The 17,659-nt window shown below is 43.0% G+C and overlaps 1 protein-coding gene across 1 annotated transcript; it reads right to left on the bottom strand.

The window, feature by feature from the left end:
• Positions 1-797: 797 nt before the first annotated feature.
• On the bottom strand, positions 798-8,565 carry LOC133359190 (butyrophilin subfamily 2 member A2-like). The gene is made up of 5 exons (XM_061577614.1): positions 8,046-8,565; positions 6,257-6,349; positions 3,572-3,630; positions 2,704-3,022; positions 798-1,675 (listed from the first exon to the last, which is right to left on the bottom strand). Exons 2-5 carry the CDS (start codon positions 6,342-6,344, stop codon positions 1,140-1,142), a joined length of 1,002 nt encoding a protein of 333 aa, XP_061433598.1. The 5' UTR covers positions 6,345-6,349; positions 8,046-8,565; the 3' UTR covers positions 798-1,139.
• Between the last annotated feature and the right edge of the window lie 9,094 nt (positions 8,566-17,659).

Here is a 17,659-nt window from a genome sequence, read left to right as displayed (position 1 = left end):
TGCCCACTTCCTGGCTATTCCAGACCTTCCTCCTAGGAGGCTAACTAACCTGGCCCAGCTTCGGCGCAGGTTCCGACCCTCAGCCACACGAGTCCGGCCCTTACAAGGACATCGGACCTCGCTGCTCTGAGGTCGCACCACTGGCTTGTCCTGCTCGGCCCTCACAAGGACAGCGAGTCAGGGGAGTTCCAGGTCTGGCTAGCTGACCTTCAGTCTTCACTGGTTCTTCATCTTGACCTGTACCCAACGACTGCCTCGAGCTCCCTGGCTCTCCGCCTTATATACCAACTTCCCACCGAGGGGCGGGGCTGTGTGGGATCACAGCATCCCCCCCACACAGCCCTCCAGGGTGGTAACTGTTTGCGGACGTGGATGTAGACACCCCAATGTAACTGCCCGTTTTCCCACCACGTAACACCCCTACAAATATAATAATCTACAATGTTGTGTAATTTCTATCAAACTTGTATAGAGAAAACACATTCCTGCGGAGGGAGCTGGTAGGAACGTTGGGTTGTTCGGTCAATGGCCAGGGTCAACGGCGGCGTGGTGTATTCCGCAAATATGGCCGACTGTGAGGGCGGGCACAAGCCGGCGTGAGTAGGTTAAACGTTGAGTTTTTAAGGGCACCACGGGGTGACCAGCCCCTCCCCACCCAGCCACATCCCTCCCACCCCCCACCCAGCCCCACCCTCCACACCCACCCCTTCCCCACCCTCCCCTCCCACCCAGCCCCTCCCCACCCTCCCCCCAGCCCCTCCCCACCCTCCCCTCTCTACCCAGCCCCACCCCTCCCATTTTTGGATGCACGACGGACGGACGGATACAATAATCCCCTGTGGGCTGGTGGAACCAGGTGGTTCCTACCAGTAAAAACATTTATTTTGGGGTACTCCTCGTGCATCTGAAATGTGACTGGAATGTGGTGACATTCTGATAAGATAATTGATTCCAAGAGAATGGTTCCATCGAGTTCAAATGTTTGAGTACATTCATCGATGAAAGGGAACATATATAAAAGGTGACGTTTTTGGCAATTGCACTTCATAGTAGAGAGATCTCTGAATATGTTATGGACAGATGTGTTGAGTTTTAGTTGTGGATAATTTAAAACAAATTAATTGTCTTTAGAGAACCTGCTAATTGTCATCAGCAGGTTCTAAGGTGAGAGAGCCATTCCACATGTGCAAGACTGCATGGAGAGGTTCGGTGAATCGAGCATAATATGTGTGCAAAAGCATCTTGTTGTCAGCATTGTAAAATGACAGGATCCCCGCATCATAGTTAAGGCAAATGCCAATTCTGCAAGGGTGTTTATTCACGTCCAACTCTGTTTTTTGCTTGTCGTGCCAGACAGCTAAATTATTATTCAATTTCCGTATGCACCAGGACAAGCTGTTGAATCCCACCAAACACGCATTGGCTCTCCCCCTTCGTTGCATTGATCCATACACGACACCAACTCGATGGCTCTCCACCTCCGCCACATTCACCACCCAGCAGTGGCATCCAGAAGAAAAGTTCTCACGAGACATTACTTGTATCCAGTAATCAAATCGGTCTGGATGGTCGCAATAAGGTTGTGGGTTTCTGGTCCATGTCGCTGTCTTGAGATCGCCTGAAACAATAATATCTGGATGTGCTGAGTCAGGATTCAGCGTCGGAGAGCACTTGTCTGCAAAGAAGCCATGAAATTACTTGTGGACATATTACAGATAACAAATATGAACATTTTACTGCAATACACTTGAAAACTGCTGGAGAGTACTGTTTCAAAAGTGCTAAAATTTGGGATAAAACTAAACGAAAATTAAAAAGGTTGACAAAAATCAGGATAATATATGTAGAAGATGAGATGATTATCGAGGCATCATTTGTTGAAAGCCAGTTTTCGAAGCACGTTAAATTATAATAAATCATACAGACCGTCGAAATCGGCATTCTAATGCTATGTTTATGTTATCTTTAAGCTGTAAGGATGCCTTACAGTGATGGCAGTGATCAAACCTGCCACTTGGCGCAATGACATCAACCGTGCATGGAATTTGGTTATATGTTAGGAACACATCTAAAGTACTGGGCTGATCTGAGAGTATCGTATGCAAGTAACAAAGTTAACTTATATATGAGGGTTGCTGTCATTCGCTGACTCTTAGAATGCAATTTCAAAATGCTCATGTATTCCAGAAAAATGCTATACCGAAGAATGTCTATTAGCTACCTTTTTGGCCTACTGTGGCATTTATGAGTGGCTCAGGACTCCAACAGGGGTGTTAGCATTGCCCCAATATTGATTTGAGGCATTTGAGCAGTGAGATGTGTTGTTGTTTGTAATCAGTAATCACGTAATGTTTCGATGGAACATTAAGAATAGGCCAGAGTACAACTGAGGTCACCAATCTCAAACTATGCACCACATTGTTCACCACTGTATCGCTTAGATCATTATCCGTATGTATGTTGAACTTATTTCGCACAGTATGTAGCCAACCGTGCTGTATAGCAGCATTTCAGATATTCGCCAGGCTACTCCTAAAGCTGCTCATTCAGCAACCTCAACATAGACAAAATAAATGTTGGTGATCACAACACCCCCGCCATGTGGAAAAAGACTGAGTACTTAGAACAGTTATTTTGAACAGATAAGGAATACCTTTGGTGATATTGTGCGTTACATCTGGTCACCCATTGCAGGTTACGTACCGGCATAGTTGAGCGTGTTCAGCAGCTGTGTTTGCATGTCCTGCCCAGCGTGGATCATGTTCAGGAGCCCCTGACACTTCTCTTCGCCATCATTAATGAAGTGGGCGATGATGAAGACAGAGCACGATGGGTTGTCGATCTTCTCATAGGCCTCCCAAAACACTGGCAGCGAAATCATCTGGATTCGTAACAGCTCATGCAATACGAAAAAGGTGTTTGCGCAGATTAAGTTGTACACTTCCGGCAACATCGTATCCATCTGAGGCCATACTTCTGCCTCACTGGAGCACATCCTGTGCTTGATGAGCTGGCGTGGACCCTGTTTAAATGATAGAGAAGCTAATGTTATTCAATTCACATTATGATTGACCCTGATGTTATGCAACGTAGAGAAACTTTGCCTTATACATTGTATGGAAATATTCCCACCTTTTCTGTACAGTGTCTTGAGGTATGGTTGCATTTATATGCTCTTTAAACACAAATTGTATTGTGTATTCGTGGATAGATATGCGGACTTGGAGAAGAGCCTCATAGTTGCACATGGAGATAGAGGCATTTGGAGACAGATACAGAAAGAGGGAAACCCACAAAAAAGTGCGATGTGTTTTAGTTGAGTGTGCAGGTGAGTAAAGTGAGAAGAGAGGGGATAGGTAATCAGGGGCAAGTCCGTGGGAGGGTCTTAAATATGATCCACTGGTGGCTTCTGAATACGAATCGGCATCTCCCATGGCCCCTGGCTGTGTGACTCAATACACACCACTGAAAGCATTTTTGGAGACTTTAAAGTAAATGCGTATTTGTACCGTTGAGGGCATCACATCAAATGCGGACCCACTTTCATCATTCAAAAACGTGTTTTATTTACCTCAAGAACATTTGTGAGATGTATATCTTCTGTTTGCTGGACCGTACTGTATTTTCTTTCTGCGAAAAAAATAGACGTCCACTCAGTACCGTCAACTGAGAGTGATGCTCTGTGATGCTGATGAAAGTGGAATGCGTGCTATATATATTTTGACTTCTCGGGAAAGTGGCGCAAGGATGGTTGAAATGTAACCACCAGCGCTCAAGAAGCAGTACGTTATCATGTATATTACTGATTCATTAAAATGCTTATGATTATAGAACCAACATTAGTACTTTGGGCATTGATTCACCAAAATTCAGCGAAAAATGCCTACTTTCCAAAATGTGATTGCTCGATTGGATGGCTGAATTGCAATTTATTTCAAATGATTAACCAATGCTTCTCAAACTTTTCAACTTTACGGCACACTTTCGAGCTTGCTTTAATCTTCACGGCACACAAAACCAAAAATGTGACTGTGGACCGGAGTGGGTGGGTGGAAATGCATTTTAGCTGACAGATAATTCACAATCCCTTGCATATTCTGATCTTATCGAGAATAAGATAATCAAGTGGCGCTCAAAATCCGTGACAAGAATTTGCTCAACTGGGTGAGCGTATTCGTGTATGTGTCTGTGTCTCCATGTGCGTCTCTGTATGTCTCCGTATGTCTCCGTGTCTCCGTGTGTCTCTCTGCATGTCTCCATGTCTATACGTATGTGTGTGTGCGTCTATGTATGTCTCCACGTCTCTAAATGTCTGCGTGTCATTGTGTGTGTCACCATGTATCTGTGTGTCTCCGTGTTCACATGCCTCTGCGTGTGTCACAGTGCGTGTGTGTTTTCCCAACTGCACGCACGCGAACGAGGGATTCGAGAGGGCCGGGGGCTGACGGTTCACTGCCACATTCAGCCGCGACCAATGGAGAGGGGAAGGCGGGGGATGGGGGGCTTATTGTGGTTCTTACCCCTAAAAATTCCGAAAATACTGAGGCACGCCAGTTGTGAAGCCCTGCATCATACCACTAATAAAACACCACATTTGGTGACGCTGCTGCATTGATGCACAAGCACAATTAACAAACAAAAAAACTCAATAATACTTCCTTAAAAAACACTTTCAATAAGTTACAGTTTGTGATATAGCCCTTATTTGATGTGCTGTGAAGAAGGGTCATTGTCCGAAACGTCGCTGATTTATATACTTCTTTTTAAGGCAGTGTTATTGAAGAATGCGTTGAATACTTTTGTTAATTATACTACAATTTATTTATTCGAAGATGTTTTGCATCATTATATAATTAAAGTAGGATCAGCTCGTACCATATACACAGTCGCCTTCCTGTGTGCATAGCTGCAGCGGAGAGACAGTGTCTGAAGGCGCCACTGAACCTAGTTGAGTTCGATAAGCAGGAAGTTAAGTTAACTAAAAAACATAAATAATGGTTCCTTAAAGCGTTCTTATCTTTACGAGGATTAGAACTAAAATCTATGCATTTCGTTAACGAGAACTGATATGAGAGCACTATGATTTTGTCAGAACTAAAATGGAAATGTAACTGAAAGTCAAATCTTATGTAAAAAACAAGAGAAGAATCAGAACGGAATCATAATGTTATCGAGTGGTTTTATAAACAATACAGAGTAGAGTTTGCACTATGTCATAGACTATGTCCAATTACTATGCATATGCGAAATTTACATATTATACTTACACATATAAAACATGGGAATTTAATTCACTGGTTAAATATATTTGTAAATGTATATATTTTTTGTGTTTTTATGTTTTTGTTCTTCCCCCCGCACCTCCGATTAGCACGGTTGGCTATGTACGGTGCGAAAGAAGTTCAATATGCATACATGATATATATAAATATTGCGAATAATTTGAATTGTTTACAGCCTGCTCATCCGTTCATTCTGAAAGAGTCTTTGACCCTCTAAATTAAGATCTTATTGTCCGCTCCATTTGTGCTTTGAAAATGATATAACAGCTCATTAAGAACTAATTGCTTAGATAATATCACTTGATATGCCCCAGATCTCAGAAGCCCAGCTGCTTTCAGCCTGGATAGTGCTTACATGGGCGACCACCATGCATGCCAGATTAGGCATACGATTCTAGATTTGAAGCTTTCGTGACTGCAAGGATTCATACTCTTAGGTTTTTTCGGTAAAGTCACGTAGGTAAAAAATAATAAAATTAAAATTAATAAAAGTAATAATAGAAATAAAATAATAAATTACGACCTTTCGGAGGCAACACAAGTCTCTGTCATCAGGTGGGACCGTCACAGCTCGATTTACTGTATCAAGTGAATCTAGCTGTGACGGTCCCACCTGATGACGGAGACTTGTGTTGCCTCCGAAACGTCGTGATTTATTATTTTATTTATATTATTACTTTCATTAATTTTAATTTTATTACTTTTTACCTACGTGACTTTACCGAAAAAACCTAAGAGTATTAGTCATACGAGTGTACATTTTGTGGAGAAGATAGCAGTGCAGCAACATTTCACCAATGTGCCCACGTCTATGCTCCCTGCCGTCAGCCAAATTTCAGCAGCGTGGCAAAGTATGGTCATTAAACCAGCACGGCCCTCATGCTGTGTGGTGGCCGTCCTGGTCCCAAAGTGCCTTGAAATAGGAGTGTACATAAAGTGAACAGTCACACGAGGAAAGTTGGAAGGTTACTTACTCTTATTTTTCTTTATGGTAAAAATCGCAAGACCTGCCATGGCAATAACAGCAATGGTAGCGCCGACGCCAATAAGAATAATTGCCATCGTTTCTTTGGGTGAGAAATAAAATAGGCACACAGCAACAGCATAATCAACACATAACATGCAAAGTTGAGTCATTTGTTATGACTATTATTAGTAGGGAGCGGGGGGAGGGTGTAGTAGTACAGTGGGTACGTTTTTTTGAATAAATTAAATCACGACGTTTCGGAGGCAACACAAGCTTCCGTCTCCAGGTGGAACCGTCACAGCAAAATTACTGTATCAAGTGAAGAGAGCTCTAAGAGACACGAGAATATATATATTTTAACTGTGTTCATGTCTGTATTTTTTTCAACCACGGCAAACTTCTCTCCGCCCATCCGCTCATCCGTCCTCCTAATCCCCTGCAGCAAAACACAAGGAGGCTTAACTTAGCCCCCCCCCCACGGCCCATCTTGGCTCCTCCCCCCCCCCCCCTTTAACCTGTATATATTCTCGTATCTCTTGGAGCTCTCTTCACTTGGTACAGTGATTTTGCTGTGACGGTTCCACCTGAAGACGGAAGCTTGTGTTGCCTCCGAAACGTCGTGATTTAATTTATTTAATTTTTTTACCTACGTGACTTTACCGAAAAAACCAAAGAGTATGAATCCTTGTAGTTATGAAAACTTCAAATCTAGAATTAGTACAGTGGGATCCGTATTCTACATATTATTAGCCGTTTCAGAAATTAAGATGCATCCAAAACGTTTGGGTAATTTTTGGAGCAAATACGACATCTAGGCAAGGCGTGAAACAGAGGTATAGAATGTAAACACCTTACAAATATAGTGGACGCTGGGAAAAAAATAAAAATTGGCATCTTATAATCCGGAGAATATTGTAACGGAGGAAAAGGGGGTGTAATGCATATATATTATATATTTTATATTTTACGTGCAGAGACAGATATATGAAGGAGACATTGCTTATCTATTTTGTGATTTATATGGTCCATCAACAACGCAAGTGATTATTGAGAGATATGTATTATATAAGTTTGCGCCAAACTAGATGCATATCTTTAAGAGGTTTTTTCCTATAACATCTGGTAGTTCAACATTTTTTTAAATGAGATACTGAATACTATACAATGTACATTTACTTAGCGTTTACATGCAAGCACATGATATCAAATGAGTCTGAGGTAATTGGCTTGAACAAGGGCACAGTCTCAACTGCACATAGTCAACGCAGAAGATAATTCCAGGCGCAGAGGCAGAAACCAAAAAGAAGTGACCTCTCATGGAACAAAGGTTGACAGTGGGTGGATTTGTAAGAATGAGGCCTCTATTGCTGAAGTGTAGAAAGCGTGCGGGAAAGTAGCGTGAGATGAGAGAGGAGTGATAGAGGCAGGGGTAAGACAATGTCGAAACCGGTCCAGAAATCGCTCTTGCTGCATCTTTAGCTGCTGAAATTATGCCTGCCCCAAAGTCTGCGTAGCCGGTGGATCGTGTAAGAAATACTTTTTTTAAGCAAAGAGACAGATATATGACGGAGACATTGTCTGCTTATCTGTTTTGTTAATTACATACATGCTAGTGCTGGCCAATATAAGTGACGATATGGCGCGGGCACCAATGTCTTTCATTGGTAATTCTATACAGGACTGTATTTAATACCTGGACACTAGTATTGACATCGTATGGTCGCTTATGTTGTCCAGCACTAGTGGCTGTTAGTAAAGGTTAAGGTAAAATCATACATTTAGAATACAATTCTGACCTTGACTCAGCTTTATCCAACAGCGCTGTGCAGGATCAGATCGGCTGTTGTCACTTTTACACCGGCACACAGTGTCATGAGTGGAACTGCAAAACTCTTCAACATCTTTATCTGAATGACAGACAAAACTGTTACTCCCATTTTACACTTTCTTTTAAATCTGTTGTGTGGCTTGTTCGGACAAATGTCTTGTCTTACAAATATAAAAAAAAACTGTCCACCAGTACATCTACAATTACACTGGTCAACAAAAAAAAACATTTTTTTTCTGGCCTGGACTTTTGCAGCTGTTTTAAACTAATTTCAGGGTGCTGATTCCAAATCTGATCTCAGATTTGCTCTATCACATCTCATCGTTATGCTATCGGCATACCCCATTTTCATTGATTTTACCCGAAATTAGCTCTGTCACTTATGATTGCAAGTTGTTGTGAGTCAGTGACTGCTTTAGTGTTAAAATATGGTGCTGTATTTTTAGGATAGTGTGTTTATAATATAATTTTATGTAGATATCCACATTTATGAAATATTTTTCTTCTGCAGTTTTTATTGAAGATGCAATATTTGATATCTCAAAAACCTGATGTGATAGACAAAAACTGATGCCAGATTTGGAATCAGCACCCCAAAATTACCTTACAACCGTTGGAATACCTTATGCCAGAAAAAGTGTGTTGACCAGTGTTATCCTTAGCATCGTTTTAATCAAGACCAGGCCTTAGTCTTAAGATTGCCTCACAGAAAAATGTAATTCATGTCTTTAACCCTGACATATCACCAACGATTATAATGCGAAATTCACGATGCTTTAATGTTTATTACACATATAATACTGAAATGCTGAGATGCTCTACCCTCTTCTTGGTTCTTTCGGTAAAGTCACGTAGAAGGGAAGTAATAAAATAATAAAAATAAAACATAATAAAACAATTCTCACGACGTTTCGGCCACAACGCAAGCAGCCGTCCTCAGGTGAAAACCAGGTCCGTCGAGGCGACAGAGTCTGAATGAAACAGCACACGAGCTTGGAGCATATATATAAGCTGGGCGCATTGACAAAGGAATTTGCATGTCAATGCGCCCAGCTTATATATATGCTCCAAGCTCGTGTGCTGTTTCATTCAGACTCTGTCGCCTCGACGGACCTGGTTTTCACCTGAGGACGGCTGCTTGCGTTGTGGCCGAAACGTCGTGAGAATTGTTTTATTATGTTTTATTTTTATTATTTTATTACTTCCCTTCTACGTGACTTTACCGAAAGAACCAAGAAGATGAATCCCTGCAGTCACGAAAGCTTTAAATCGAAATTTATGCTCTACCCTATTTATTACCCGTTTTGAACGTGGTGTGTAGATGACCGGGTGCAGATGATCTAAAGTATGTGTGGGCTGCTAGTTTTTATTTTATATAAAAAAAAATGTGTTAAACGAAAAAAACAACTCTATCGGCTATGGATTCATTGTGAGACCAACATTTTATCACTAAAACACACTGATGTGAGATTAGTTACAGATTGTGTTGCAGACGCCGCATTCTTTGCACCGAGATGCATTGTTCGCGATGTCCATGTAGTCCACCCTTGCTGTGCAAATAGTGCAGAATGAATAACCACTGGGGGATTCGCAGTCGTCAAGCTTTCTACTGCCTGTAAAAAAACAGATACAAGGCAAAAAGTAACAGAGTATAAAAAAAAAACTTTTATGGGAGTTTCACGTTGTGATTGCATAAACAATTTGGAAGATTATGTTGGAACATGGCCTCTGTGACCAGATCACTCGCATTGCGTCCCGATCCCGTCACAACTCAGCAGCTATGGGGCAGGCGTTGAACCTGGATTGTGCCTGTGGATAAGGTAAAGCACTATGCGGCAACTCATACGGTTTACCCGTGTTCTTGTAGAGGGAAATTTCGTTTTCAGGTCCATACGGCGTATAGCCATTTCAAAACAGGAAACAACAAACATTATTTGTTCGTGTTTCTCCCTTGTGATTGGACATTGTAGGATGAACGTTGAGACTGTTAAGGGCACGGGGTGAGCAATAAGGTCTGAATTGGTTTGGGGCCGTCCATAAATGACGTCACGCACCTATGGGAGGAGGGGGGGGTCAGACATTTGTGACGATGCAGGGGTTTGAGAAATGTGATGTCACATCAAAATGCGCAACTTTTGTAATGCTGAACTATACCAGGACAACTTCTTCCTTTTCTGTCATCACTCTATTTTGTCCAACACAGCACATTTCTCCACCATCCTTTAGCGCGTTCTCCACTCGCTCGACGCGCTCCGCCGGCCTCACTCGCTCCGTTCCTCCCTCTCTCTCTCCGTCTCTACTTCCCCGTCCCACTCCAGCCGTCACTCTGTCTCGGCTTCTCCGTCTCACTCCAACTGTCTGTCTCGTTCAGCTGCTCTGTCTCACTCTGACTATCTCTCTCGTTCAGCTTCTCCGTCTCTACTGCTACCCTATACTTCTTCTTCCACTCCACCGCTACTCTATACTTCTTCTACTCCACTGCTACCCTACACTTCTTCTTCTCCACTGCTACTCTACACTTCTTCTTCTTCTGCTCTGACCGACTCCGTCCAGCTCCCAGCACAACTCCTCGTCTTGCTCTGATGCTCCCCTATTTATCCCCCTCCTCATTAATTCCCAATTACAGTGAGGGAAAAACGTATTTGATCCCCTGCTGATTTTTGTACGTTTGCCCACTGACAAAGAAATGATCAGTCTATAATTTTAATGGTAGGTTTACTTGAACAGTGAGAGACAGAATAACAACAACAAACTCCAGAAAAACGTATGTTAAAAATGTTATAAATTGATTTGCATTTTAATGAGGGAAATAAGTATTTGACCCCCTCTCAATCAGAAAGATTTCTGGCTCCCAGGTGTCTTTTATACAGGTAACGAGCTGAGATTAGGAGCACACTCTTAAAGGGAGTGCTCCTAATCTCAGCTTGTTACCTGTATATAAGACACCTGTTCACAGAAGCAATCAATCAATCTGATTCCAAACTCTCCACCATGGCCAAGACCAAAGAGCTCTCCAAGGATGTCAGGGAAAATATTGTAGACCTACACAAGGCTGGAATGGGCTACAAGACCATCGCCAAGCAGCTTGGTGAAAAGGTGACAATAGTTGGTGCGATTATTTGCAAATGGAAGAAACACAAAAGAACTGTCAATCTCCCTCGGCCTGGGGCTCCATGCAAGATCTCACCTCGTGGAGTTGCAATGATCATGAGAACGGTGAGGAATCAGCCCAGAACTACACGGGAGGATATTGTCAATTATCTCAAGGCAGCTGGGACCATAGTCACCAAGAAAACAGTTGGTAACACCCTACGCCGTGAAGGACTGAAATCCTGCAGCGCCCGCAAGGTCCCCCTGCTCAAGAAAGCACATATACATGCCCGTCTGAAGTTTGCTAATGAACATCTGAATGATTCAGACGACAATTGGGTGAAAGTGTTGTGGTCAGATGAGACCAAAATGGAGCTCTTTGGCATCAACTCAACTCGCCGTGTTTAGAGGAGGAGGAATGCTGCCTATGACCCCAAGAACACCATCCCCACCGTCAAACATAGAGGTGGAAACATTGTGCTTTGGGGGTGTTTTACTGCTAAGGGGACAGGACAACTTCACCGCATCAAAGGGACGATGGACGGGGCTATGTACCGTCAAATCTTGGGTGAGAACCTCCTTCCCTCAGCCAGGGCATTGGAAATGGGTCGTGGATGGGTATTCCAGTATGACAATGACCCAAAACACACGGCCAAGGCAACAAAGGAGTGGCTCAAGAAGAAGCACATTAAGGTCCTGGAGTGGCCAAGCCAGTCTCCAGACCTTAATCCCATAGAAAATCTGTGGAGGGAGCTGAAGGTTCGAGTTTCCAAACGTCAGCCTCGAAACCTTAATGACCTGGAGAAGATCTGCAAAGAGGAGTGGGACAAAAACCCTCCTGAGATGTGTGCAAACCTGGTGGCCAACTACAAGAAACGTCTGACCTCTGTGATTGCCAACAAGGGTTTTGCCACCAAGTACTAAGTCATGTTTTGCAGAGGGGTCAAATACTTATTTCCCTCATTAAAATGCAAATCAATTTATAAAAATTTTGACATGCGTTGTTCTGGATTTTGTTGTTGTTATTCTGTCTCTCACTGTTCAAATAAACCTACCATTAAAATTATAGACTGATAATTTATTTGTCAGTGTGCAAACGTACAAAATCAGCAGGGGATCAAATACTTTTTTCCCTCACTGTAATTAGTTGGCATCCCCCCTAACGCCCCGCGCCTCCAGCCCCCGGCGCCACCTGTCCCCATTCCCAACACCAACCGACGTGGTGGTGGGGAGGTCTTCTTTCAAAATTGATTTGACAAAGGTGCTTTTAAAAGTGTAATTTAAATGACAATTTTAAGAGATAAAAAATAAGAAAAATGTTCGACGAAAAAGTTGCAATATGGGCCGGGGAATGTTTATATTCTTAGGTTTTTTCTGTAAAGTCACGTAGGTAAAAAATTAAAGTTAATAAAAGTAAAATAAAAATAAAAATCACGACGTTTCGGAGGCAACACAAGCTTCCATCTTCAAGTGGAACCGTCACAGCCCGACAGCTGTATCAAGTAAACACTTTTTTATTAATATGGTAAGGTGAGGCTTAAGACTAAGAATAGACTGCATAACAAATGACTGAGCCTTTGTTATGGAGAGGTGCGGTTTGTGACTAACGCCTAGCCTACATAACAAATGCTGCAAATGAGACCGAGCCTCTGCCATGTAGATGGTAATAGGCTACATAACAAAAGACTGAGCCTTTATTATGGAGAGGTTCGGTTTGTGACTAAGCCTGGCCTACATAACAAAAGTGTGAAAAAAGAAAGCTAAACCTGGTAAAACAGAACTGGCTGTCTATCAGTAACCTGTAATAGTTGTCTGTCAAATAAGATGGTCCAAATAAGTTTAGTTAAATCTTTTTTGCATGGTTAATCACGTCTTTTCAATGATTACTCAGTTTGTAACCATCATCACGGTTGAAATTATGTCTGTGTTTGTATATTTGTATGGCTTCGTGTACAGACCTTTGATGGTAGCCAGGAGGTTTGCAGAGCACCTTGGTCTCGGAAAAGACAATTTCATGAGAGCCCACAGAGTTGTAGCAATTGTCTTTTCCGAGACCAAGGTGCTCTGCAAACTTCCTGGCTACCATCAAAGGGTTGTACACGAAGCCATACAAATATACAAACACAGACATAATTTCAACCGTGATGATGGTTACAAACTGAGTAATCATTGGAAAGATGTGATTAACCATGCAAAAAAGATTTAACTACACTTATTTGGACCATCTTATTTGACAGACAACTATTACAGGTTACTGATAGACAGCCAGTTCTGTTATACCAGGTTTAGCTTTCTTTTTCACACTTTTGTTATGTAGGCCAGGCTTAGTCACAAACCGAACCTCTCCATAATAAAGGCTCAGTCTTTCCTTACCATATTAATAAAAAGTGTGCTGTACTTGGCCCTTCCCCTCTTCAACCATTATATATACGGAGTGGTAGCTCTTGTAATCTCTCATTTACTTGATACAGCTGTCGTGGCTGTGACGGTTCCACCTGAAGACGGAAGCTTGTGTTGCCTCCGAAACGTCGTGATTTTTATTTTGTTTTTTATTTTATTTTACTTTTTTACCTATGTGACTTTACCGAAAAAACCTAAGAATATGAATCCTTGCAGTCACGAAAGCTTCAAATCTAGAATGCTCAGTCTTTTGTTATGTAGCCTATTACCATCTACATGGCAGAGACTCAGTCTCATTTGCAGCATTTGTTATGTAGGCTAGGTGTTAGTCACAAACCGCACCTCTCCATAACAAAGGCTCAGTCATTTGTTATGCAATCTATTCTTAGTCTTAAGCCTCACCTTACCATATTAATAAAAAAGTGTGCCGTTCCTGGCCCTGCCCCCCTCAACCATCATATATACGGAGTGGTATCTCTTGTAATCCCTCATTTACTTGATACAGCTGTCGGGCTGTGACGGTGCCACCTGAAGACGGAAGCTTGTGTTGCCTCCGAAACGTCGTGATTTTTATTTTTATTTTACTTTTATTAATTAAATTTTTTTACCTACGTGACTTTACCGAAAAAAACCTAAGAATATGAATCCTTGCAGTCACGAAAGCTTCAAATCGGGGAATGTTTAGTTTCACTAAAGAGAACTTGCAGAGTGATGAGGTACAACATAACATCCCTGTGGTTGGTCGACGTGTAACAAATAACCAAGCAGAGTCGGTAAGTAGAACCATCGTACATCAATGACCACCAAACACGATTGCCTATATAGCTATTAGTCAGTAAAGTAATAGAGTGTTAATAGACAACGCTAAAATTGATGTGTGTGGTATAACGCAATTTGTCAGTTAAGCCACCAATAAGCTCAACTTCGAAACGTAACCGGCTTCCGCTGAATTTTATATTTCTTCCGCTAAATTCTCTTTTTTTAACCCCCTAAATTTCCCATCCTATTCTTAAATTTCTCACTCTCGCTGTGCCGTTAGCACCCGCGTCACCCCGAGCTGTGTGGGCAACACGTGGAGTATCCCTTCCTATTCAGGAAGACCAGCCTGCATCCTTGCGATGTTACCCTCGAGATTCGGTAGGGAATGGAAACAAAACAAAATGAGCAGCCAGTGGATGTGTTTACGTGTATGTAGAAGTTATTCCGCGTCGTACGTAGCCAACCGTGCTAATTGGAGGTACGGGATATGCGAGAGGATCCATCCTATACGTAAACAAGCACGACTCCAAATGCTCATATCAGTCGGATTGATGCTCTTTGACGACGTGGCATAGTATAGTCGTGAGCGTCCTGTTAAATATTTTAACCATGTACGTCTCCGGATGATTTGGGGACGTAGATTACTTTTTCGTGCCAATGGCTCTCCGGAGGAAAACTTGCTCAACACGTACCCATTCACGAATGCGCACCTGATGCAGTCTGATAACATCAGTACCTGAGAGACGAATGGTTGTCCAACACCAACATGGTTCTGACCACCACACCACCTTTCATGTCCCATGCAGACCATGATAGATGGAGAGAGTATTGGACACTTGACCCAATAGTTTGAACTGTTATACTGGTAGGAACCCACTGCTTCCACCAGCCCAGCAGGGGATTATTGTGTCCGTCCGTCGTGCAGGGAGGGGCTGGGTGGGGAGGGAGGGGCTGGGTGGGGAGGGTGGGGAGGGGCTGGGTGGGGAGGGTGGGGCTGGGTGGGGAGGGTGGGGAGGGGCTGGGTGGGGAGGGTGGGGCTGGGTAGGGGGTGGGAGGGGTGGGGCTGGGTGGGGAGGGGCTGGTCACCCCGTGGTGCCCTTATAAAACTCAAGGTTTAACCTACTCACACCGGCTTGTGCCCGCCCTCACAGTCGGGCATATTTGCGGAATACACCACGCCGCCGTTGACCCTGGCCATTTACCGAGCAACCCAACGTTACTACCAGCTCCCTCCGCAGGAATGTGTTATGACCCAATAGTCTCAATGGCTATACTGGGGAACTTTGTGTTTGTAAATTGTATGAGGATATTCGTATGTATTTGTGTGCTTATGTATGTTAGTACATGTTTGCCTGTATACTGTATGAGTGTGGGAAGCTGTAGTGGAACAGTTAGCGCACTGCACTACGAATCTGGCCACATGGGTTCCATTCCCGCTCACGGCCAACACCAGCGAGGATTATGTGAACTTGCACTGGGCCTCCCCTAGGTAGCCTCAAATGAGTACCTGGTGCGGTGTTTTAACATCGCCACCCGGGAGACAAATGCGGTCGGGCGTGGTATTGGCCACCCACCCCTTCGTGTGCCGTTCCGGCCTTCACAGGTGCTCGATCACAGCACTTGTCCCAACAGTCTGTTCAGGCTATTCGGGGAATTTTTACCTTTGTATGTACAGTATACAAGTATGTGTGCACTCTATGCGTATGTCGGTCCAAGGTTGTTGTGGGTTGCCCTCCCCATAAACAGAAGGTGAGGGAATGCGACAATGACCTGTTTGCCCCCACTGAAGATGGACATCTGTAAATGGATGCAGTCGAGGCTGATAGACCTTCTGATACATTTTCTCCCAGGTGTTGGCTAAAACGGTGCCTCGGGATCGAGTATTCTCATCGGATTATTTTATTGTACAAGTTTGTTCGTGGGTGTGTTTTATTGTGTTACCTGCAGGACAAAGTTGACAGCAAAATCCTGCCGCCGCCTTGTATTGTCCTTTATCCTGACATTCATCACACTCAACCTAAATTTCAAACATTGACAGACAGCGGTAATTTTCACCAGGTTTAGTCAAGGTCAGTAAGCTCCCAGCAAACCACGATACACCGGGTCATGACCTCAATCCACCTGTTGTGATTTCATACTTGCAATCACATCTACGGTTTGTTGCATGTTTTAATTACGCTTCGTGTACATTACATTATTTTCTCATGAGTACCGATCTGAACTACAGGAAATGTCAGAATAGGTTCGTAAAGACGGCTGCAAAAGTATGGCTCAAGATAACAATGAGTAACATTGAAAGTCATGCAAACTACTGGAAATATCTGTCAGAGGGACAGAATTGGAAACACGTTTGGCGGTTTGACGATGATATTCGGAGGCGGGGAGAGCAGGTTGGAGTTCTCTTGGAAATCTGAAGTTAATAATCAAGAACAATATATCAATGGGTATCAAGGGTAACCTTTATATTAGGTGCATATTACTTGCTAAGACACATGATTCACACATATGTAAAAAAAAAATATTGAAGAAAAAACTGAAACACGTGCGAAGATGCATTGAGAGATGCATTCTTGGAAATAAATTGACACACAGAGGAGCAGATAGATAACAGAACACTGGTAAGTTAGAGACATCGCAGCATATTGACCGTGAAGAAAAGTGGGCCTGGGCAGGACACGTCGCTAGAAAGATTTATGACCGGCGATCGAGTCTAACAACTTGAGTGACAGCCAAAGGGGAGAATACGGCTTTCATTGCATTGCCCCTCCAACACGGAGACATGAAATCAGATCGCGTGCACTTTACTGTAGGTTCTAGGGGGACTGGCTACATCGCAGGAGCGTGACCAATGATGATGGCTTGGGAAGGCCTTCATCAAAAAGTTAATTGACATACGTTTTATTTTTCACATTGATCGCAAGATGTACTCACCAGTATAAGCAGTGTCGTTAAAAAACAGCCGATGTGGATGATCTTCATATTCTTCGTGCTTTTTGAAAACACACGCCTTGGCATAAAATATTCTGGCTCATCACTCAGTGATGATGCAGGACACAACTCTTAAGTCACCGTGAAACTATAAAAAAATGTTATAACATGGCTTGGATAATCGTTGAGTTGCCAAAACTGCTTGCGACCACCGCACACCCGGTTAACATTATCTGGGTAATCCTTTACAATGTCCAAAGGAGTTCATGGTTTTTACATGACACTGCATACTCAAATGTAATATTTACGCATACATGTTTTGGAGGATGAGGAGATAAAAACTCTGTAGCCGCGAAGCAACTTTTTTTTTGTCATTCCGAAACCAGTTTTTAACAAAAACAAAAT

Source organism: Lethenteron reissneri, chromosome 64 (genome assembly GCF_015708825.2).
Source record: "Lethenteron reissneri isolate LAM-NWPU_2019-01 chromosome 64, ASM1570882v1, whole genome shotgun sequence".
Taxonomy (NCBI): domain Eukaryota; kingdom Metazoa; phylum Chordata; class Hyperoartia; order Petromyzontiformes; family Petromyzontidae; genus Lethenteron; species Lethenteron reissneri.
The sequence above is the reverse complement of the archived record's forward strand: the minus strand, read 5'-3'. Positions and strand labels throughout refer to the sequence as shown.

Bases quoted from the DNA above. Each gene is read 5' to 3' on its own strand.
- LOC133359190 (XM_061577614.1), bottom strand. From the start codon at position 6,344: ATGGCAATTATTCTTATTGGCGTCGGCGCTACCATTGCTGTTATTGCC. The intron at 3,631-6,256 runs GTAAGTAACCTT...TTTTTTTCGCAG, and splicing joins TACCATAAAGAAAAATAAGA to AAAGAAAATACAGTACGGTC. The intron at 1,676-2,703 runs GTACGTAACCTG...GCTTCTTTGCAG, and splicing joins GAACACGCTCAACTATGCCG to ACAAGTGCTCTCCGACGCTG.